General features: G+C 43.9%; 1 protein-coding gene across 3 annotated transcripts in view; it reads left to right on the top strand.

Moving 5' to 3' along the window:
* Positions 1-23,474, top strand: part of GAD2 (glutamate decarboxylase 2) — a 39,552-nt gene that overhangs the window by 398 nt on the left and 15,680 nt on the right. The window contains exons 2-8 of one of the 3 annotated variants that reach the window (XM_069006604.1): positions 10-69; positions 221-373; positions 1,386-1,619; positions 6,460-6,550; positions 7,385-7,497; positions 11,289-11,404; positions 22,752-22,831. In XM_069006604.1, the coding sequence (XP_068862705.1) occupies positions 10-69; positions 221-373; positions 1,386-1,619; positions 6,460-6,550; positions 7,385-7,497; positions 11,289-11,404; positions 22,752-22,831 (847 nt within the window). Of the gene's footprint in view, positions 1-9; positions 70-220; positions 374-1,385; positions 1,620-3,852; positions 3,944-4,005; positions 4,072-6,459; positions 6,551-7,384; positions 7,498-11,288; positions 11,405-22,751; positions 22,832-23,474 lie in introns of those variants that run through there. The other 2 variants (XM_069006607.1, XM_069006608.1) reach the window with 2 other exon arrangements.

Below are 23,474 nucleotides of genomic sequence, written 5' to 3'. Positions count from 1 at the left end.
CTCTTACAGCCAGAGCTTGGTGTCAGGTTGCCCAGAAGTTCACGGGAGGGATCGGAAACAAACTCTGCGGTAAGGGCAGGGAGGCCCCGGTAGCCCGCGGCGGTGGCGCGGCTGCGCGCCCGCGGAGCGCCCCGGGACCTGACTCGGGCCGGGGGGGGGGGTGCGGGGGACGAGGGTCGATGGCCCGGTAATGAGGCCGTGTGTCCGTGTCGCTGTCAAGCCCTGCTCTACGGAGATGCCGAGAAGCCCGTGGAAACTGGCGCCAGGGCAGCAGCCCCGGGGGTAGCGGAGCCTAAGCCGACCTGTACCTGCGACAAAAAACCCTGCGGTTGTCAAAAAGCGGACGTGAATTACGCCTTTCTGCACTCAACAGGTAACGGCGCTCCCGGGGCACGCTGCTTCTCTAAAACTAACAAGAAAAAAAAAAAAAAACAACAGCGGTTCGGTGGGGAAATCGCCTCTGCCCGCGTTGCGCGGAGGCGTGGGGACCCAGCGGTGCGCGGCGGAGCTCTACGCCCTCAGCCCCGGCCCCCTCCGGGCATTGCTCAAACCCGCGAAAAATCACTCAAACAACTAAAATTCCCGAAAAGAAAAACCGAAAGCAGTAAAATCCCACGTGCTGGAGCCTGCAGCTTTCTCTTTCTAAGGAGCACTGACAGCAGCGACCTTCTCTTTGAAGACCCTGCGATGTAATTCAGATTGGAGGGGAGGAGGGAGATCGAGCGCTCTCTTACTCATTTGCTTTAATTCGAGATATTTTTGTACTTTTCTGACCTTGGAGGTAGCGTCTCCACTAGTGAGTAAATCCCAGCTCCCCGGCGACATGCGCTGGCCAGGAATTCTCCCGTTTGCTCGGCATCCCGGGACCCCAAATTAGGGTCTTCCACTACAGTCTGGCTTTGACTGAGCCATCGCGCTTAAACAAAAGCTTTGTGCACACTGAGAGCTCCTGCAGCATTGCCTCAAAAAAGGACATTAAATTATCAACAAGTCTCTTGCATAGGAGAGTCACCACGAAGGTATTTCATTGCAAGGCAAATGACAGTTTTTAGGGTGCTGCTTGTAGCATTTGTTGCTCAGTGTTTATTTCTCCTAAGATTTGTTTTCCCTTTTTTTCTTGTTTCCCTGCTCTCATTGTCTTAAAAATTAGTCTGAAATACACTGTGGACAGAATAGTCCAATTTAGACAGGATATAAAATCGTGTTATCTCTCAGAACATTCCTTGAAATACAACCTTGCCAATTTGCTTATTAAATGAAAACAAAACCTCTTTTTATTGAACATTGTATAAAGATTTCCTAAACATAAATGGGAGAAGCCTTTGTTTTAAATCTATGCATGCGGTCATAAAACGAAGTTGACTTTTCAATTTCTCCATTCCCAGATCTTCTGCCGACATGCAATGGAGAAATAACTACTATGTCTTTCCTACAAGATGTTGTGGACATTTTACTTCAGTATGTGGTGAAAAGTTTTGATAGATCAACCAAAGTTATTGATTTCCATTATCCAAATGAGCTGCTCCAGGAATATAACTGGGAACTGGCAGACCAGCCACAGACCTTGGAAGAAATTTTATTGAACTGCAGAACAACTCTGAAGTATGCAATTAAAACAGGTAATAGCGATGCTCATTTTCTACCCTGTATGGTCTCATCCATTGATTAAAGGTGTCATTTCAATTTAGCTTGAAACGTTAAAGATTGAAGCAGCAACCGTATTTTGTCAGCTCCAAGCAATTTCTAGCAGAGACAGAAATCGTTTTCCAAAATGATAAACCACTTCAGCAGCTCCATATCTGTAGCTGTCAGTGCAGCCTCGCACACTCTTTCCGATTTAAAATTAATGCTTCTGTGCGTCGGAGTTGCCGGGTGTGCCACTGAGCAGACTTTGCACCACCTTCACCACTTTCTGCCGTTCCTTTTCATGCATTTCACGTGTGATGCCCTGGCCATGGCCTCTTGCTCCCTGCAGAGCGGGGGTGCGGCGGGCGCGGAGCTTGGGGTAGCCGGGAGTCGCTGCACGGGGGACAGCAGGGACCAGCTCATTTAACAGCCGAAATCGCAGTAAACGGCCTGTAAATGCGAGCTCTGAGCGGCCATTTGCAGTGTCTCTTACTTCGCTTGCAGGACATAAGATAAAAATTGGAGAATTTAGCAGAGCCGTACATAGGAATATTGAGGATTTTGTTTCAAGTTTAGACTCAAGCAATAAAACTGAAGTCCGATTTGTTTTGACAGCCATTTGTTGTTTTTCACTGGGGGAGGCAGGGGTGGGTTGACTCCTGCCTGCCTGGGATTCCCCGTTAGTTGTGCCCCGCTGCGGGCTTCGTGGCGGGGAGGCAGCATGGGGCTCGCCCAGGCGTGGGGCAGCGCCCGACTCCGCACCGGGGCCGCCTTAAATAATCTGCGGCCGAGCAGGCAGAAAGCGGAGCCGCAATTACCGCTGTCATTGGGAAATAATAGGGAGTCCGGGGAGCTCTTAGTGGGAGGGAATTCGAATTACTGAGAAATTGCTTAAAAATAAATGTGTAGCAATTACTGAAAGAGACAAAAGGCTGATTTGTGACTAGAGGTTGAGTGGAAAACAAAAAAAACCCCGGGTTTTGAGAAGAGAACAGAACAGACCGATCCCGGTAAAGATTGTGAGGGATCTGTATAATCCTCCTCGTTTAGAGGTTGAAGTGACCATCCGCATGTTTTGATGCATGGGTCGAGTGCTGTCAAAACGTCTGCAAAATATTGGAATAAATAGTTAGATAAATGATATCCACAGGAGCAAAGTCGATCAGTCCAGTGATCTATGTGATATGTCTGGGTAGGGCATAGGAAACGTGTTTGCACAGAATGATGTAGAATGTGGGAAATAAAAAAAATAGGGTTTCTTAGGTGATTTTCATTAATAGTTTTTTGTTATAGCCTGTTTTCACATAATAGACCTATTTAATTTTTTGCATCCAGAAAAGACCCTTTAGAACAACATTACCATTTCTCTTCCTCTCTGTAAATATCGGCGGCTTTCCTATCTTGGCATTTTAAAATTTGTTTTAATGAAAATAACGTTTATGAAGTCTGAAAACGGGTGCTGGGGGCTTTTGTGAAATGTGGTGGCGTGGCGGGGTTCAGCCCAGAGGGTGCAGAGCCGCCTCGCTTGGCTGCTGCTGCTCCTCAGCACCCCGGGGTGACAGCCCCAACCTGGGAGGGGGTTTACGAAATACATGGGGCTTACACCTGGAGCCCTTCTGCGTGTGCTTCAGAGTAAAACACTGGAATGACCCTCAGAGGAAGGACAATACGGTGAGGTTTCTGGCGGCAGCGTCTGCTTCCACTCCTGCCGCAGGAGCCCGTCGGACACGGCGCCTCCTGGGCGGCGTTTGGCTGCAGGGGTCCGGGAGGATGATTGAAAAATAAATTGTATTGCATAGATTAGTCTCACAGCTGGATCCCCAGGTCCGGGATTCGACGAGGCAGATGGCTGATTTTTCGGCCGAGGGGCAGGTGTGGGGTGCTCCCAGGTGTTGCCTGCATGTCACGGTTCGCTGGGGTGCCCGGGGAAGCCACACATTCTGCTCCCTTGCCAGCGGAGATGGAATTCTTGCTGAGAGAACGTAAAAGGCAGTGACTGCGAATGCAGGGAAAGATGGGTGCGAAATTCAGTTACTGTGCACTGTACAACTGAAATTAAACAGGGGAATTGAAATAGGAACGTTTAAAAATGGCTTGGAAACTCCAGGAAGGGCCCGAAGAGCCGGTTCTGGCCCAGCCGTGTGCCCTGGCAGGCCCTGATGCCGGCCACGCAGGCAGCGAGGCTGCAGGCTCGGTGCTGCCAGCCGTGCCTTTATCCGTGTGTCTGGCCGTGCCCAGCCCTTCTCGTCGCTTCCCTGTGGCAGCTGCGGAGGCCGTGTGTTCGTGCTGGGCATGCCCGTGCCTCAAACCGGTGCAGGTGGGAGTGTGTTTGAGAGGGTGTGTGGGGCAAAGGCACGCCCTCAGTAGGGAAAGCCAAGCCCCGGGCGTCCCTGTGCCTTGGCCCTGGTTCTTGGCCATCATTTCCCGATTTAGTCTGGGGTGTCTGTGAGTACACCGTGTATTGCTAAACAAACCATTAAGTAATAATCTCCTATTTTCACCTCTCCCCGTATTCTTCACCCTGTCACAGTCTCTTTTCCAGTACCTCTTTGTTCAGGAACAACCTCAACAAAGGATGTGTATTTCAGGCAGAGGCACCCGGGTAGTGATTTTTTAGCACCTCTCACAGACTCTTCTTACCTGGCCAGTGGAGCCTGTATTTTAAGCAAAGGCTCAGTTTTCTATGGCCATCTAGCCAACGGAAGGGAGCTCGCTCACGTATTGAAGTGTCACATGGACAGACAAACCCCTGCAGCTGGGGCAGGGGTCAGGTTGGGGCAGTACATTCCCTGCCCTTCTGTGTTACAGCCGTGCTGCGGAAGGGAAGGGCACGACGTGGAAGGGGCTGTGTCACAGGTGTGGGTGCTCGGGGCTCCCCCAGCAGCAACAGCTTCTGCTCCCTCTGTCCTGACATCTCTCGATGCAGCACTGCTCCCTCCACCTCAGTCGCTCCAGGGTCCGGCTGCCCGACCCCCGCCTGCGCCCGGCCCTGTTCCTACGGCGGCTCCCAAAGTAGGTGGTGTGCTGGGAGGTTTGCTTGAAACAACAAGCAGTGACAACAGGGCTGTCGCCTGGGGCTGGGTATGTGGCTGACAGAGAACCGCTGAGACACTGCAGCTGCAGATACAAATTCTGCTATTCCCCAGCTTTTCAGTGTGGATTTATTTCCAAAACAGGAGTTTTTGTAACTTCTTTGAGCCTTCCTGTAGCCCAGATCCACTAAAGGCTTTTAGCTCCTAATTTTCTGTTACTTTCAGGTGAAATTTGGGATCCAGCTGTGATATGGAACCTAATCTATAAATGTGGAAATCTCTGTCAAAATCCCTCTGTCAGGGGAGGTGCAGTTCTCTGCAGGCAGAGCCTCTGGAACAGGATCGCTGAGGCTGTTGTGGTGGTGACGGGGTGCACATGTGTCTCAGGTCCACCAACCCCACTCCAGAGTGTGAAGAGCAGGGAGCAAGATCCATTTTGTTCTGCTGGATCTCAGCATCATTCATCAGTGCTCAGGGGCTTTGGCTGCCTGTGTTTGGCAGCATAGACAAGGGCAAGGTGGGAGTTTCTGTCACTGAGAGGAGGAAGCTCAGTGCAAAATGCAATCAGGCTGGATAGCAATAGCATGGGGCTGGTCTTAGGCTAAGGGCAGAGAGAGGTAGAATTTGCACGTGTGTCCCCTGCCTCATATCCTCAGCTCTGGTCTGTGTGCTCAGCCTGATTACTCTGCCTTTGTGTGCTGCAGGGTGGGAGCTGGGGAGCAATTCCCCGTGCTGCTCTGCCAGCCATGTGTCTATGCCTGATAAGAGGCCACAGGAGACCAAAGATAAGTTTTCTCTCAGTGCTGGGTCTGCATTTCCTCAATCATCTTGCTCTATCTTTTGTTTTCTCTGATGGCAATAACACAACATCGTCTAAGGGTCAGGACAGGTGTTTTCCAAGCAGAGGCTGCCTTCCTTTGAGTTGGACGGCATTTAAGTAATTGTGGACCATCCATAATTTGTACCAGTAATTATGCCACTTATCAGGAGCTTGTGGGAAGTAACTAGTAAAAATGGAATTTTAATTCTTCCTGTGTTTAATGGCTCTAGGCACGTTTTTAAGGAAAATCTCTAGGAGGATTTTAGAAAAAAAAAAGGGGGCCAATTAGATTAACCAAGTGAATCGACTATCAGCTCGCTGAATATAGTCCTGTGCATCATTCTGCTGGGGCAGCAGTGCTGGTTTTCATGGCATTTGATTAAAATCACAATTGCAAGTAGCCAGGCTATTTGTAATTGCACTCTGACAGTGAAGAAATGACAAGGACCACCACCTTCCCTGCCATCTTCGTACAATCATCAGCCATTGAGTCATGTGCAAAGCAGTCACCAAAATACTCCATTTTCTCATTTCGCCCCGTCTGTTACAATCATTGGCCATTCATCACTGATGTTATATGTCCTGGCAAGCTCTTCAGATGGCGTCTCATGCATGCCTTTCAAACCTAGTCAGGCAAAACCATAGCCCGTGACAACATGTGACACACTAACGGGAGCAAACAGCTATTTTTGTGAGGCAGAAATGTGCTAATTTTCAAGGCATATTGAAAGGATAATAGGGAGTGTTGGAATTCATTATTCTGCGTTGAGTGTAATTACTCTGATTTTACTGAGTTTGGAATGAGAAAGAAGAGAAATTATCTTGCCTTTTTCAAGAAATATATTTACTGCTGTTTGCTTTGTTTCGTACCTTGAAAGCGCTTCCTTCTCCATAGAAATATGGAGGTAAATATACTGTTGAGCACTTAATAGTTTCATTCAGAATCATCAGCCTTTTGATAACATTTTCCATCTTATGCAGGGCACCCTAGATATTTTAATCAACTTTCAACTGGATTGGACATGGTTGGATTGGCGGCAGACTGGCTGACATCAGCAGCAAATACTAATATGTAAGTAGAAGATTTTTTTATTTAATATATAGATATTTAATATAGTTTCACTGTTATACTCTAAAATACTAGTTGCTGTATCTGAGTGAAAGAATAATTGTATGTTAAAATTGCTGGGGAAAAAATTATCTGCTTTTTAAATTATTACAACAGTTATTTACAGAAAGACTTTCAACATTGTCCTGTAGGCTGTCTTTTATAAAATTTCATCATACTGATATGATATTGATTTTGCTACCTCACAAAAGCACACAAAAAATATATACATTTTAGCATTTTGCATGCATAAATGTGTAAAATGAAAGGCGTGCTAAGTGAACGGTTGCATTCATGTAGAGGGCTTATGTACAATCCGTACCAGAGCAGGCAAAGCCACTGCTCTCTCTAAGAAAGAGACACAGAACTTAAAGTGTGGGGTTTTTTCACTTTGGGATTAGGAAGCATTTTTGTGTACTTGCTTAGCTTCACACACTGTCTGGTCGTTATGAATAGGACTGCTGACAGGTGCCTCTGGACATGCTCATGGGTTTGTGCTAGGCAAAGGGCTGCCTCTACCCAGGTCTCTGGGATAAAGGGCAAAGCCTTGAACCTGGAAGAGGTGGGCAAGATTTTTTTCACTGGAGTGGGTGGAAATATATTGTCAAGTGCTCTTTGTATTGCTCCTTCTAGACATTTGATGTCAAATCAGAAGGAAGACTGTGGAAAGTATTGTGAAACAGAAATCTATCCAGTATAAGATAGAGAATATTGTGTCTATAATGTAATGTAATATTGGAAAAAGATGTGTTGGTGTTGTAGATGAAAGTATTAAATATGGACATTACTACGTTTCAGGTTCACCTATGAAATTGCTCCAGTGTTTGTACTTTTGGAATATGTCACACTAAGGAAAATGAGAGAGATGGTTGGCTGGCCAGGGGGCTGTGGCGATGGGATATTTTCACCTGGTACATGATATTTCAAGCTTTCTCTATTTTTCAGACTGTGGTATATGACATCCCCTGTAGCTAAAGAGTAAATATAATTGAATATGCATGTTTGAGAGGACGCTTGCTAGTAAACACCAGTGGCCTCTTTGAGATAAAGTATTGCATGTTTATGAATTTCACAGGGATGTGATTATGAGGGTCTGTTTGAGCAAATTGCACTGCATGATGAGCAGCTGTAATGGCACATAGAAAACATAATGAGAGGAGACATTTGCCTTGCAGTTTTGCTTTGCCCCCACTTTTTATGGATTACATGAAATAGAAAGACTATTGTATTAATAATGGAGGGAAGAAGCACAACAAAGCTCTCCATCACCGCAGGGGAAATTGGAGCAAACAGGGAAAGACGTAGCATCCCTTCCAGCAGTTTTAGTGGAGTCAGTAAGACCCTGCCAGCATTAGAGCATGCTGTTAGCTTTCCATGTGAAGCTGACCTGTTTAGCTCAGTGGGGTACTTGGGTGGCTAGTTAATCTGAGTGCTTAAAGGCTTAGAAACTTGGTTCCTTCAGGGCAAGTCAATAAGGCAAAAAAGTTAGTGTAGAGAAATCAATGACAAACGTTCTTAAGACTTTTTAATTTTTTAATCATTCCACTTAGTCTTTTGGTTTATACGCTTTGTCACTTCTTCTCTTACTCTGTTATTTCATTGCTCAAAAGTTTTGGCCTGTCTATCTCACAAAATTGCAAAATTCTGAAAGAATTTACATTGGGTATAATATCGTAGCTTGTCAAAAGAGAACAGACTGTTAACTGTTGCAGAAGGAGCCTTTCTGGAAGAGAAGTTAGTTGACCTAATGGAGAGAGAAAGAGTGCACTGTTGAGTAGAGGAAAGGCCTCGCTGATAATAGCCTTGGACATTCAGCTCTCTGAGGCCATGAAAGTCAGGCAAGGATCATCTTCAGCTTCTCACATCTGAATGCACATGTGGGAAGTGGTGGGGGAGTTTTATTCTGGCCCTTTCCACAGATGAAATAGACGAGAAGAACTGACATTGCTTTTTGATGAGTTCTTACTTAAAAAGCACTGAGAGCAAAAGCTCTGACAGCTTTTGCTGTGGTGCTCAGAGATCCCCCTGAAAACCTTGGCCTCCATCACACCAGGCATCTAAATGTGTATCACGAGCTCAGGACCAAAGTGAAAGCTTCTGGAGACTGAACAGTGGTTGGTTACTAACCCTGACCTGACTCAGTACAGCTGGTCTTGGTTCCTCACCTTCCCACTGGGCTAGTCAGGGGCCTACAGGGTGAGAGAAGAGCAACAGTAATGCTGCCCAGCCAGCCCTGGAGGGCAGAGCTGGGCACGGCAGCAGGCTGGGTGAAAGGCTCAGTGTGTATGCCAGATCTGCTGGAGTCTGGCAAACTCAGGTAGAGATAGTGTGAGTCAGGAAAGGTATATGCCTCAGGAGGAACTGCTTGCTCTGCTGGGGCTGCGAAAGGTGCTGCCTGGCATTGGGCCAGGGTGTTGCTGGTGTGTCAGGGCTCACTTCATCAAGCTGAAACCTGCGTGGGGACAGGCTCTCTGGCAGGCATGTACCTGCGCTGGCATTTGCAGGGCTGCCCCCTCTGACTCTTTCTTTCTCTGCAATTTCTGGTTTGTGCAAAGTGCATCTTTCTAATTTACTCTCTCAAGGCAGCAATACTCAGTGTGCAGGTTCTGCTTTTTTAGGAAATAATCAAAAGAATTTCTGTGGTGTCTTCTCAATCCAATCTGTCATGGCTTTAGCTGAAGACCTTACTATCGCAAAGAAAAGGTTCTTTCTCTCTGCATTCTCTGGAATGAAATACGCAGTATCAATACATGTAAAGCGTAAAAGCCTGATTATTTTCTCCAAATTCTATAGATGTGTTTTGTTACCTGCAATTACCTGCAGATGTGAACACAACTACAAAATTAAGAGCAGAATGCAGACTTCTGAATAAACTTGAGGTTAAATTACTGAGCAATAAATACTAATAGGAAAGCCTGGTATTGAAACTTAACATTTAAGTCTTGATCCTTTTGACACTGAGCCAATGACTTTGGACAAGATAGGCCAAATTACTTCAACTTGGTTCAGTCACCTAAATCATCAATAGCAGCAGTTGCATGATTTCATGCATTTTTGCAATGTTGCATGCACTTTTTAGGGACAGGTACCTGAGCATTTCCTCTTAATCTCTCCATTTCTTGTTTTGTCATTTCTGAATAGAGGTGTAGAAATACATTCATATTTCTCAAGACAGTTGAAAGGGGAAGAAAAAGCCCAATCTGTACTGACCCGTATGCCAGCAATGCCATTCTTCTGTGGCGTTTTCCCTTGGATTCACAGGAGGGCCAGTGAGGTCAGGGAAAGCCCAGAGCAGGGCAACCTCACTGCAAGAGCAGAGCTAGGATACTGATTAGAAATGAAGGGCACAGCCTGTGTGGGCTGTGGAACAGTATATTTATCTCCAGTGAGATTAAGACAAATCTTTAAAAAGTCAAAACAATGTTAAATTTGCCAGCACAGATACCCAAGAGTGCTTCCTTCATCTTCTCAAAAGGTAGATTTTATCTTATCTCACTTTGGCTGTCCAAGCATTGGGTGTCTATCCTGGGCTAGTTACAGCAGCTCCCATATATTTGAGGGAGAGGGGCAGCTGCATCTGCAGGGCAAGTCCCACCTAGCACAAACAGCTGCCATAGGATGAGCTGAGCTATCCTCTGGAGGTGCACATCTTGTGCTCTTCACTCCGTTTTTAGATGGATGAATGTTGCAATAGTTGAACCCTACCTTAGTGGCAAGCAGCATTTTGACTTGTTCGTTTAAAACCTTTGCTTTATATAAATATGTGTGCATAAACATCAATATGTAATCAATCTCTGTGTGTGTATATATATACACACACAGGATAAACCTGATGGATTTCATGTATACGTCTGTCCGTGTTTTTGTGCATAAAAGTGTAAAAGTTCTCAGCCTCTGCCTCAGGTACTGCATTATATTCCCAAAGTGCTCATGCAGCAGTAATGTAAAGCCAAACATTGTTCCACTGTAGACACAGAGACTGCTTGTAAAAATCTCAGAAAGGAAAAACAGACCACTGCAGAGCTGTCGATCTGATACCCATCTTGAATTGGGTAAAATATCCATCTTGAAATGGCTATTTTAAGTCAATGTATGCCAGTGGTTTTAAGGCAAGTGTTAGGGACATTTAACCTTTTCCCCTTGTTCCCATCAGAGGACAATTAAAATGAAAAGTATTTGTTAGAATGACCCTTTTCCCTTTCTCTTCCCTCCTCCCACTCCAGTTATCCAGAAGATAGTGGCTGTTGGGTCTCAGTGGGTGGGTTTGCTCAAAGCTGGGGAATGAAACACCACCCTGATTTAGGAGAGGAGAGCACAAATTAGGTGGCACTCGGCAATCCCTTAGGAAGTTGCCTTGTGGGGGCATCTGCTTAGGAGGTGGAATAGAGTGGGGATTATGTGTTGATGGTATATGGAAAGCTAAGACTGGGGACTGAAGGAAAGATGGTAGCTAGAGTGAGGGTGAAAGGAAGCCCCAGTCATTTTCTGCAGTGGTACTTTTTGCGTAAGTTGCTATTTGTGTGTGGTAGATCCTGTTACTACACAGCCCAGCTGTGAGGAATATCAGGGAGAAGAATCTGTGTTTCTGCCACGAAGCAGAGACATTTGCATTACAGTTAGAAGAACTATAGCAAGACTTGTTTGTTCTGAAATGATATTACAATGAATAGAAAAAGTAACAGTATATTACTGTGGACTCCAGGTGGTGCCATATCTAACATGTATGCTATGTTGATTGCACGTTTCAAGATGTTCCCAGAAGTTAAAGAAAAAGGAATGGCAGCTATTCCCAGACTGGTTGCCTTCACATCAGAACATGTATGTGTTTCTGTTTTTTTCCTATCTGTTACATCTGCTTGTATGAATTTATGATGAAGAAAATAGCTGAGCAGCAGTTTGTCAACTGTCTTCATTTCTGTTATTCCTTCACTGGGAATAAAAACATGGAAAGAGGCTGGCTTTTTGATATATAGATGGATGACCTCTGCACTTCCCTGTGGCTGAAATTCAGGGGGAGCAGTCTCTACAAACCACTGCCATTTCTTTCCTCTCACTTGTGTCCATGTAAGTGTTGATGTGAGTGGTAAGAACCACATCAAACGAGGACAGCTCGTCATTGGGCTTCAGCACTTTCTGTAAGGAATGTCATCTGTTTGGGTCCCTCTGGGGCAGCAGAAAATCCTTTTGAGTCAAAATCTTTCCATCTGAAACCAATCCTGCTGTTATTTAATGAGAAGGTGATAACATACATGAAGACAGTGGTATGGCAGTGCTGTGTGTGTGTACAGCAGAGCAGCTGCAATATTTGTTGGGCAGCTGGGCTTCACTGTGAGTTTCTGCCTGTTAGCAAAAGCTTCAGCACATGGGGGTTCATCACAGGCACCGCCAGGACCTGGCAGTGCCAGAGGCGAGGGGAGGTGGGCACAAGAGAAACAGGAGTAGTCCTCATGAGAGAGTTCTTTGCTCTTTGTACCATACAGAAGTCTCTGTGCAGGGGTTGTTTTTAGCTTTATGACCATTTAAAACTCCTTGTAGCTTGAAGTGGAGAATGTGGGCACAGGAGGAAAGGAAAGAGGAAGGGTTATCCCCAGAAGGGGCTGTGAGCTGTTTTCAGGCTTCACTGTCCACTTATAGATTTCTCTCCTGCTGTGTGGGCTCAGCCAGAAAGGACTCATTCGTGGCCAAAGCTCAGCAGGATACTGTCCCTGTTAGGTAACAATGTCCTCCTGGTGCCTTTTCAGACTTACCATAGAATTTGTTTCCATTCTATACAAGTATGAAGAACAAAATACCCTAAAAATTCATCAGAAAAGTGCAGGAGGAAATCTCTCTGAGGATGCCTTTCATAGGAGCCGGAAGGGATGAGATGCGATACACAGCTGTGGGCTCCATGTTGCAGAATATTTGTCCCCATAGCAGTTAAAGAGGACAGTCTATGGATGAGTAGCAACTTTCCCAAGCTGGATGCACAGCTAGGGATACATTATTCATATGGAAGTGACAAGCCTAAGTCGGGCAAATAAGGTTCAGCATGATTATTTAAAGTAACAAATCCTATTAATCATTAGAGAATTTCATTGTTTTCATAGTGATGGAGTGTTAAACAATGACCCAAATTGTGCTATCAGTCTTGAAATAATGAAATGAGCTTTAATAATTGTGTTTTCATGCCAGGGAAGAAGCAGTTCCCTTAGCAAATTAAACATTCAAAAATCAAATATACTAGAGAATTCATAGGACGGCATCTGAAATCCATTACCTTTTAAAAGCATCTTGAAATTGTAGTTTTGTTCCTTCCTCAATCAAGCTTTTTATAAAGTATGTTCCCATCTTGTAGAGAAGTTAAGAAACCACACTGTGTGTGAAGACAGGAGCCTTTAACCCTTAGTTACCCAAAAGATATGGGATCATGGTTTAACCCTCAAAACAGCAGAAGCTGTTACAGGAATTATGGAGGCTTAGAAGTACAATCCTTTTTAAGATAGGAAGTGTCATGCAGGACCTGAACAGACACTTAATATATGCAAATGTCATTTGTTTCATTATCACATCATGCTGATGATGTACCTACTTTTAGACTCCTCGGCCTGACTGAGGTTTCTCTCTGCACAATTGGATACTCTTGTAAGACAGTGGCCATGGAACAAGCAGACAGTAGAATCTTAGAATCATAGAACACTCTGAGTTGGAAGGGGCCCATCAGGATCATCAAGTCCAGCTCCTGACCCTGGGCAGGACACCCCAAGAATCACACCATATGCCTGAGAGCATTGTCCAAAAGTTTCTTGAACTCTGTCAGGCTCGGTGCTGTGACCATTTCCCTGGAGAGCCTGTTGCAGTGCTCAGCCACTTTCTGGGTGAAGAACCTTTTCCAGATATCCAGCTTAAGCCTCCCTTCACTCAGCTTCGTGCTCTCCCTCATGTCCTGTCACTGATCACAAGACTAAAGAGTTTGGTACCTGCCCCTCTGCCTCCCCTTATGAGGTTGTTGAAGGTTACAATGAGGTCTCGCCTCAGTCTCCTCTTCTCCAGGCTGGACAAACCAAGAGGCCTCGGCCACTCCTCATATAGCTTCCCCTCCAGACCATTCACCATCCTCGGGGGCCTTCTTTGGACACTCTCTAACAGCTCAATGTCTTTTTTGTATTTTGGCACCCAGAACTGCACATAAAATCCAAGGAGAGGGAACCCCAGAGCAGAGTGGGACAATCCCCTCCCTTGCCCGGCTGGTGATGCTGTGCCTGATGCCCCCCAGGACACGGTTGGCCCTCCTGGCTGCCAGGGCACTGCTGGCTCATGTTCAACCTGCCATGGACCAGGACCCCCAGGTCCCTTTCCACAGGGCTGCTCTCCAGCCTCTCATTCCCCACTCTATGCACATAACCAGGGTTGCCCCATCCCAGGTGCAGAATACGGAGCTTGTCCCTGTCAATCTTTATATGGTTGGTGATTTCCCAGCTCTCTGAACGGTTGTGGTCTCTCTGCAGGACCTCTCTGCCCTTGAGGGAGTCAATAGCTCTCCCCAGTTTAGTGTCATCAGCAAACTTACCTAGTATCCCTTCCAGTCCTGGGTCCAAGTCATTAATGAAGTTGTTGAAGAGTGCAGGGCAGAGGATGGAGCCCTGTCACCCCATTCACTGTAACTCTTAGTGCCTGACCCCTGATCCAGTTGCTCACCCATCATGTAACAGGGTTATCCAGCTGTGAGCCAGATGCTTTGTCCAGAAGGACACTGTGAGAGACAGTATCAAAAGCTTTGCTGAAGTCCAAAAAGGTTACATCCTAGGCTTTCCTAGAGCAGCTTGGTGGGTTACCCTTCTACCCTGTAGAAGGAAATCAGGTTTGACAAGCAGGGCTTTTCTCCTCATGAAGCCATGCTGGCTGTGACCAATTACTGCCTTGTCCTTCAGGTATTGTGTTTCAGTACTTCCCAGAATAATCTTTTCTGTGAATTTACTAGGTACTAAAGTGAAACTAATAGACCTGTAGTTTCCACAGTCCTCCTTCTTGGAAATTGGGATGATATTCCTCAGCTTCCAGTCAGCTGCAACCTCTCTGGATTCCCAAGACCACTCAAAAATCAGTGAGAGAGGCTTTGTGATGACTTCAGCCAGCTCTTTAAGAATTCAGGCCCAATAGATTTGTAAGGACCAGGCCCCATAAATTTGTAGGGATCCAGCTGGAGCAGCAGATCCATAGTATCATTTCCCCATGCTCTGCACACATGGTGTGATAGTAATCAAAGCTTAAAGTAACTGTATATATTTAGAAACTCGGAGATTTTGATTTTGAAATTTTCAGTCAGATGCAGAGATTTCAATATCAGCATTTCTCAGCCAAGAATTTCAGCATCCCAGATGACACTATTTTCATTACTACTAGTCTAGAGCTTCCTTCTCTATAAATGAATGAAGTTGTGTCACAGTTGCCACCACTACTGCTGTAGTCAGAATCCGGACTCAGTCTGATGCCATGATAGGTTCAGCTGCCAATGGGGGAGAAGGGAAGGGAGGAGTAATTCACAGCTTTTAAGTAATTACCTCCCTAATTTAGAAGTGCATCATGTTCCAAAATTAGGATCCTCACTCTCTGCACAACCAGTGAAGAGAAGCACCTCTGGAGAGAAACTCAGAGCATCCAAATTAGGAACCTAAATATTCCCTAATTTAAATGTTCTTAATCACCTTTGGGAGGGATTCACCTACTTCTGTGCTCTGGCCATAAAGAGCCTCCTTACATACGCAACCTACATTTGGTGCCTAAAATAGGTGATATGACTGTTCCAACTGTGCATGTTCCCAGCCAGCAAATCTTCTCCAAGCCACAACTTAGCACACTCTGCTTCTGTTTGATTCTGTTTCACCAGTGATGGTGAAGTACCCTGCAACTACTTGGGTTGGTCTTTCACAGGTTTAATTTCACTGAGATGCACTTGGACTCAGGATTTAATTCAGTCCTCTGTGTTCATCAGGACATCATCAGTCTTCTTTCATTTGCACTGGTGCAGGAGCAGCGATGTCCTTCAGGGCAGCTGTTCTGGACTGCACATGATGCAAGATGATGCAAGAGACCTTGATTCAGAGGGGAAATAGTGATGGATGCCAGTTGTAAAAACCTATTTCAGTCTATCATTTCAAGCACAACGAAAAATCTGAAGTGAAGGCATCCTCCTGTGTTAACAGCATATCAGCTTTAGGCTGCTGTAATTGTTCAGAGGAGTCCATCCCTTTTTCAGCATGGATAAAGCTGCTGAAAGGGATAGCTGCCTTCTCAGAATATTTTAGTTGTTCTGTTTATCTATGAGGCAAGACCTGTTAAATTTTAACCCATTCCTTGTTGTGATTTTGACCTGCCCAACCAGCACTGTCTTAAAGAGTATCCAGTAGTAGCTGGGAATAGTACGGAGCAGGGATTACACCTAGCAGGCAAAAGGGCAGAGTCATGCTGCCCTGAGGAGGGAAAGTGTGCAGAGGAGAAGTTTAGTTGTAGAGAGGGTTCAAGTCTCAAAACAGCTTTTTGGCCTTTTAAGTGATAGTAGGAAAATAGCTTAAAGAGACTTGCAGAATTTCTGTGGACTTGATGATTAATTAGGGACTGTGTGGGCTTAATCCACAGTTCAGAGAATGAAAAAAGAATTAAAATTTGAAAGATCTAGAAATGTTTTCATCTTTTGTGTTCTCCAACCCAGCAAGACTGTTCTCACGTAGTCCACAACAGCTTTCTTACTTTCCCACTCATCTAGAAGCCCCCTAAGAAGGAACATTTTGTCAGGTGCTCAGCAAGGGAGTAGCAACACTATTCCTTATCATAGATTTGGAAAAGGAAATGCAGAGTAAGAACTGGCAGGTGATTGAGTCCGATCTGACAATAAGGGACCTCTTCACCCAGTTAGAAACCACAGAGGACAGAAGAGGCTCTCCTTGCCCTTGGCATCTCCCCATCTGCACTGCTCTTGTGTTGAAGTAGCTGCTGCTGGAGACTTCACTAGGAGTGCAGCTCTGGCATGTACCAGCTCTCCAGGTATCAGCTTTGTAGACAGCTGGACACACACACTTGGAGGGACCTCATCCTCTGGGTGAGCACAGGGAGAGGTGTCATGTCTGGGGAGGTAGGGAAGCACCCTCCCAGCAATAGTGCACTCAGCATCCACGCAGAAGCTAGATCAGAGGAGGCAGTTTGCAATAAATCACCTCTTCAGCTTCTTGCATGCTGCTTTCCCCGTGTGGATAAGTCCCCTCAGTTGCAGGGGATGTGTCAAACTATTCCAGTATCTGTGGGAGAAGAGTGGCTTTGGGAAGTTTTTATCTGAACAGTTTCAGAAACCTACCATGAAGCTTCTTAGTGTTGATGCAGAAGGAAATTAAAAAGTGAGTTCCATGTCTGTAGCTTGCTAGGCCATTTCACACGAGCTATGGAAGGTTTTGGATTGGTTTCTGTGTAGAACCAAGTCTACCATTTCCATGATACATAGTGTTGCCCTCTGTCCCTGCAATTTAAGAGACACTTTGCAGAACTGCCCCCTGCAAGAAGCAGTCCAAGGGGTGTTGTGTGTGGTGCTGCTTCCAGAGAAAGATTTGAGGAGCCTGAAAGTCCTGTTTTCTATTTGGTAGCATAGATTACAAAGCTGTAAGTTACACTCTGGGCATACGGAGTAAGTAGGAATTAGATTTGTTTCCACCTAAGGAAACTTAAAATGAAACTGATGGATTCACATATTTTTTCTTTGCATTACTTATTGCATAATAACTAGAAAATTATTTTTTTGGTATTTGAAGCCAGGGGGAAACAGTGAAAATTTGGTCTTATTTGAGGAACAACTTAAGTCAAGTAGCACCATTCAAACCAAAGTAAAACCATTTTCCAGAAAGTAGTGCTCTAGGGCAGTCTGTCTTTAAGGAGAAGTGCATCATTTGGGTCTAACCCTTCATCTGGTCAATATCTTGTTGCTTTTACACTGCCACAGTATCCTCCTGAACTCAGTGCAACATTTCTTACCACATAAAACACTGCAAAACTATCTGCACTGGGAAAAAAAAAACGAATGAGTCTTGCTTAGAAAAGCAGCATGAAGTTGTGTGTTTCAAAAACGCCAAAGATGTATGTACTAGTATGTTCAGAAACATTAATATCCTCATTTCTCTCCTGCTACAAACAAATAATTCTAAAAACTGAATAGCAGTAGGTAAATGAAACCACAAATATAGCAAATATATAGCTCTCATTACAGTGTATTTAAAATTTGGATAGGACACACTATGTTCTTCTTGTAGGTAATTGAAGGAGAAGCTGTAGCTTGAAATTAGATGATAAAGATAGAATTCATGTTGCTTAACGTTAATCACCTTAAGTGTAAACATTTAATCTGAGTCTATACACTTTTTACAGCCAATAAAAAAGAGGAAGATCGGCAGAAGACAACTCATCTTAAGTTTAGAACAGGTGCCAAAGCCTTAGAGATGTAGTACCTTCTGGAGGTACCTTTTCTTCCCCGCTTTTGAGGGAGCCCAAACAGCAAGCCTGGACCAGCCACACATTTTTAGATTATTAAGAGAGAAGTAGCCCAACCTACACATCCAGGGATTCCACAATGCTTAAAGCCCAGGAGAAGTGAAGAGGAAAGCGTGTTCACCTTCTTTGCAGGTGAATAGATGATGGGGTGAGGCTGGGGGCCCAGATCTGCTGGGCACCAGGCTGCCAGTGACAGACCTCGGGGGAGGTTCAACTCAACTGCAGGACAGCTTAGCTTGCTCAGCATTTGGGAACTGGTTACTGATAAGCCACCTCCACAAAGCTCATGTCACTCTGGATTTATGTAAGCAAGCAGAAACAGCAATCTGAAAAAACAGCCATGCCCTATGGGGCTCATGGCATTAGGATGGTTTTTCCTGACAGCTTCAACCATGCCAGATGATGAGCAAGTAATTAGGCAAGCTATAAAAATAGAAGCATCTGTATATTGAAGCACTTTAGATAACAATGCCGTACTTTTCAGATCATAACATTTTTAATTATTCTAATTCTTCCATTTTTCAGAGGGCCTATTCATTATTGCACTTGTAGTACATTTACACTGTCTCTACCTTACAAAGCTAACCATGTAAAAATGGCTATCTGGGGAACAAACCTATACCTAACAGCATTTGAAATTACAGATAAAGGGAAAATTCCCCTGGCTCAGAATCACCAGGTTTTTGGTTTTTTTCTGGCCATTAATATGCTCTTAGTCACTAATATCCGTAACTTCTCCTTCACCACTAAGTTTTACCACATTCCTTTCCATAGGGAAATTAGGTTACTCTCTACTGGGGGGGTATTTGCAGTCTTCCATGCACCCTTTGCAGTGCATGAAGAGAGGGAGGGAAGAAGCCAGGCAGCTTAAGTGACAGCCCATTCCCACCTGTGCATCCTCCTCTCTCTGGCAAACCCAGTGGTGAAACTCCAGACCTTCCAGCATCTTCAAGTCTGGCTATTCCTTCAGGACTGGCATCAGGCAGTCTGTGCCTGTCCTCCCTTTGTTCCCTGGTTCTCCCACCATAAGACTTCAGATCCACGTAACTCTTAAACAGCTGTGTTGTGAAAGATGGTGTTCAAGCTGCCTTCTTGGTGTGGCTGAAAAGTCTGTAGCCCTGGTATTTGCAAAGAGGTCACATTTAATGTCTTTCCTTGTTAGCCCAGTTAAATCATCTGTAAATAGTTCTGTCTGATCAGGTTTATTTCTGCAAACCTTTTCATCTGTTTGACCTTTATAGTTTTCTGTGTTTACCATTATATTACACAGGCAACCAAATTTTCAGCACCATCACGGGAATATTAAACCAAAGTTTAATATTTATCATTGTGAAAGTTTTCTTTGCTCCTACAACTGTATTTTTTTCTATTTTGCTTTCATCCTGGGTCTTTCAGAGCCTCTTGAGCACTTGGATTAATTCCTGTGGTGTTGCCCTGAAACATGAAAACATAACAGCAGTCATATATCTGTGACTGTATACACAGATCGAGCCATTTCATATTCAGAGTTTGTTTAGAAATTGTAATTGCATTTGCCCTTCTGTGCACAGACTTCTGTGTTTCTTCCTAGTTTATCCCTAAGCCAGTTTTGGTTCCTGACCACTGAATTCCCTTCAGTCTGTAAAAAGCCTTCAGGCAACTGAGCTATCAGCACTACATTGATTTTTTTTCCCCAGTGCTCTTTTAGCAGTGCCATGAGACTTCTTAGCAAGGCAGCTGAGCTTGGCCATATTCCAGTAGATGCCTTTAAGCACATGGGCTTAATTTTCTTCCTCACAGTAGATCATTTAAATCTGTCTTTTCTCTTTAAGGCACTTTGAATAGTTCTGTTTTCTAGTAGAAAAACAAATTGCAATAATAAATCTTTTTTAACTAGTGTGGAGTAGGGAGCAAAACTACTGTAATGTAATGTCATTGACTCAAACCCCAGTGAAATATATCTGTGACTCTTCACTCCTAAATCTCTACCTGCATTTATATATTTACACTGCCCAGTATGTGTACATCAGTTTGTGTAATACATTAACAAAAAACAGGTTACATTTTTTAAAGTATATGAATTCAATTCTATCTTCATTTAGCATATCAGTGAACTGTCATGCTGGCAATATTTTCGCTCTGTTTTGAATTTTTGCGAAGTTCCAAGATACTTTCCTAAACTTGAGAATTTTTTATAAACCTCCTCCTGCCAATAGCCATTTCATGGCCTCTTTTTCTCCCCACTCTCACGAAGTTGCACTGCTGCCCCATAGGGCTCAGGGAGGCCCACAGGGCTGGGAACAGACTTTTGTATCTTCCATGTTTAGAGGTTTGTGGATTGGTCATGATCGAAGCATTCATCTACAGTGCATTTGTGCTGGGGAAAAGTCCACTGAATTTAGTGAAGCTGATGAAACTCATGGAAGTGCATGTGGTCAAAAATTCAGTTTTGTGAAGTAAATAACATGCCATGAAAAATGTCAGTGTGATGGCTGAGCTGTGATGTTCAGGGTCGAAGTACTTCCTAGCACCTTGTGACTCCCAGCTAGAAAAACAACAGAGCAAACTCCCACTCTGAGATGAACATACCAGTGACCAGTGGCTTTAATAGGCTGGACAGTGTCAGGGTCTTAAACATCCACAGTGTCTGGAGTGCTGGTGGCTGCAGATGCTGTACCCTTCCCATTCTCACAGCAGATATCGCAGGACTTTGTTCAGAGAGAAGGGGTAGAAACTTCTTCTCCTGAGGTTATTCAGCACCCACTCCAAACCAGCACCCCTTACGCTGGATGAATCCTTGCTTGGAGATGCCTGTTTCCCCCACAACACAGAGGAAGCCTACTTTATGGTGTCATCTTGGTTAAGCTAGCTGCAAGGAACCCAGTCTAGGACAGCAGAACACTTAAGCACAGGCACAAATCCCCTGTAGCTCATCTAAGTGATGAATATGCATTTCATTTATCATCAGTTTATGCGAGAGTCAGTCCACTGTGTGTATGTTTACATTTCAGAGTGCGCTTAGTTCAGGGACTGGGGTGGTTTGCTGAACTAGGACTTCAAAAACTGATTTTACATCTAGGCAACTTGTTCAGTGGCTGCTCAATACGTGTTGTTGGTACCCTACAGCCATATCCCACAGGGCAAAGATGTACCAACCTGGTGCATTTAAAAAATAAATGTAGTATGAAAAATACTTACTTGAGCAAGTATTTTCAAATTGTCCATATATCATCAGTGAAACATGACTCAAGAGCAATCTAAAATTCTTCAAAATGTCTGGCTATAGAAAAAGTCAGCAGACATCATGAAAACTTCAAGAATTTCAGCCAAAATGGTGAGATACAGGCGTATAAAAAAAAGGAATTTGTACTGGAAACTCTTAACCATAGCAATCTTAACCATAGCAGTCAAGACTCAATGAAAAATACTCCCTGAGTAATTTTTAAAACATAGAGGTTTTTTGCTTCTTAAGTTGGACATACATGTTGCAGTTCTTCTACTCTTCTTCCTCTTTCATTAAGTTGGCCTGTAATTTTCAAAGTGTTCATTATGTATAGAGGCCTTTCTTACATGGTTAATCTGTGCCCTCATGGCCTTTAAGGGAAGCCCATGTGTGTAACTGCTGTGCCAGTCTCTTTCCTTATAGCTCTCTGCTGCTTGCAAGTACTCCCTTGGCAAAGCAACAGTGATTACTTTTCTGCTTTGTGATCTTCTGCAAACTAGGTCTTCCTTTCTTCTTTAATACTCTGGACACTTAAAAAGGCTTGCTAGATTTTTATCTTCTGGATCTTTTTTATAGTGTTACATCCTAAGCTAATGGTACTGTAATATACCTAAAGAATTTCCATTTTTTTAATGTTTAATAATCTGTAGTTAAGATTACTTTGGGCAATATTGTTAACAGCTCAGTTTGAGTTAATACAAAATCAGATTCTTGGGGCTATAATTTGATATAAAACTTTTGCATTATCATAATCACTGGGATTTAATTTAGAATTGTAAACCAATACTGACTCAGGAGCTAAGTCCTATGAGCGAGAGAAAATTAGGCTGACTTGCACTCCAGTATGTAACTTCCACATTTTATTTTGTACATACAGATTAACTAATAATCTTACAATAATAATAATAATAATAATAATAATAATAATAATAATAATAATAATAGCCCTATTCTGATCTTAAACTTCAGTAGCTCTGTTTATTAGTAGGAGTTATTACTGGCTTTCACTGGCATGAGATCACAATTAGGCTTCCTATCTAAATTCCTCTCAGTATATTATTTGGGCAGAAGATACATTGTAGCACATGACTCTGGACATCACAAACTAAATGACTTCTCTAGGGAAGACTGTTTTGTTTCAGTAAATCAAGCTCATAGCTGAGTATGTACAAGCAATAGAAGCTGCAGGTATGCATCAGGGTCCAGCATCGACCACAACTGTGTATGTAATATTCCAGGAGTAAACCCAGATTAGAGTGATTGCTGTTTCTCCAGTTCATGGTAGTGACTGGCTTTGAAGCCTCAAATTACAGTGATCAATTTCCAAAAGGGCTCTGAATGGAATTACTGCCTTGTGGGACTTCTTGCTGAAAAGCTTGCAAGAGGGTAGTGTTTTATATTAAATTAGATAAGAAATAATAAAACCAATAAATAATAATAAATGTATTTTTTCAGAGTCACTTTTCTGTGAAGAAAGGAGCTGCGGCCTTGGGTATTGGTACAGATAGTGTGATTTTGATTAGATGTGATGAAAGGTAAGTAAAGATGTCAAATACAGCTCTTTTTGTGGTGCATAAGAGAGGATCACCAGGTGCTCAGCCCAGAGACAACATGTAGGATCTGGCCAGCAGTTGGTATAATTTGTCATAACACTGCCATCTTCAGCAGCTCTACACTAATTTATCCCACTTGAGGAACTCTGTTAGTAGCTTCTTTATGGGTCCATTTTTGGAGTTCATAAAAAATCTTAAAAGTTCCTTTTCTCAGAGGTTTCTGATATTTTTTTTTCTTTCATTTTTTTCTGTCATTTCTTTCATTTTATATCAAACAGGATATCAAACTAACATCATTTTTTACATTTTGTGCTAAGAAACCAGGAGGAAGCTTGTTTTGGTCAAATCAGACTCTCACATTTTGATCCATTAAAATGAGCTGAAGTGGGCCTTTCATAGGAATAAAATATTCAGGAGCATTTGCTAATGTAATTCTGTTACTTCGTGCCCCCCCCATCTCTCTCAGCTGGATTACATTTCCCTCTGTGCCCTTGATACAGACAGGTTTGTGATAGGATGTAAAGAGAAGGATCTTGGCAGCATTGTGGGAAGCATAGGCTGAGGAGGATGATGGTCCCTGGAAACCAACAGCAAAGGAGGCCGCTAATCTGCAGGTCACACAGGC

The sequence above is a fragment of the Aphelocoma coerulescens genome, chromosome 2 (assembly GCF_041296385.1).
Source record: "Aphelocoma coerulescens isolate FSJ_1873_10779 chromosome 2, UR_Acoe_1.0, whole genome shotgun sequence".
Taxonomy (NCBI): domain Eukaryota; kingdom Metazoa; phylum Chordata; class Aves; order Passeriformes; family Corvidae; genus Aphelocoma; species Aphelocoma coerulescens.
This window is presented reverse-complemented; position numbering and strand designations above follow the sequence as displayed.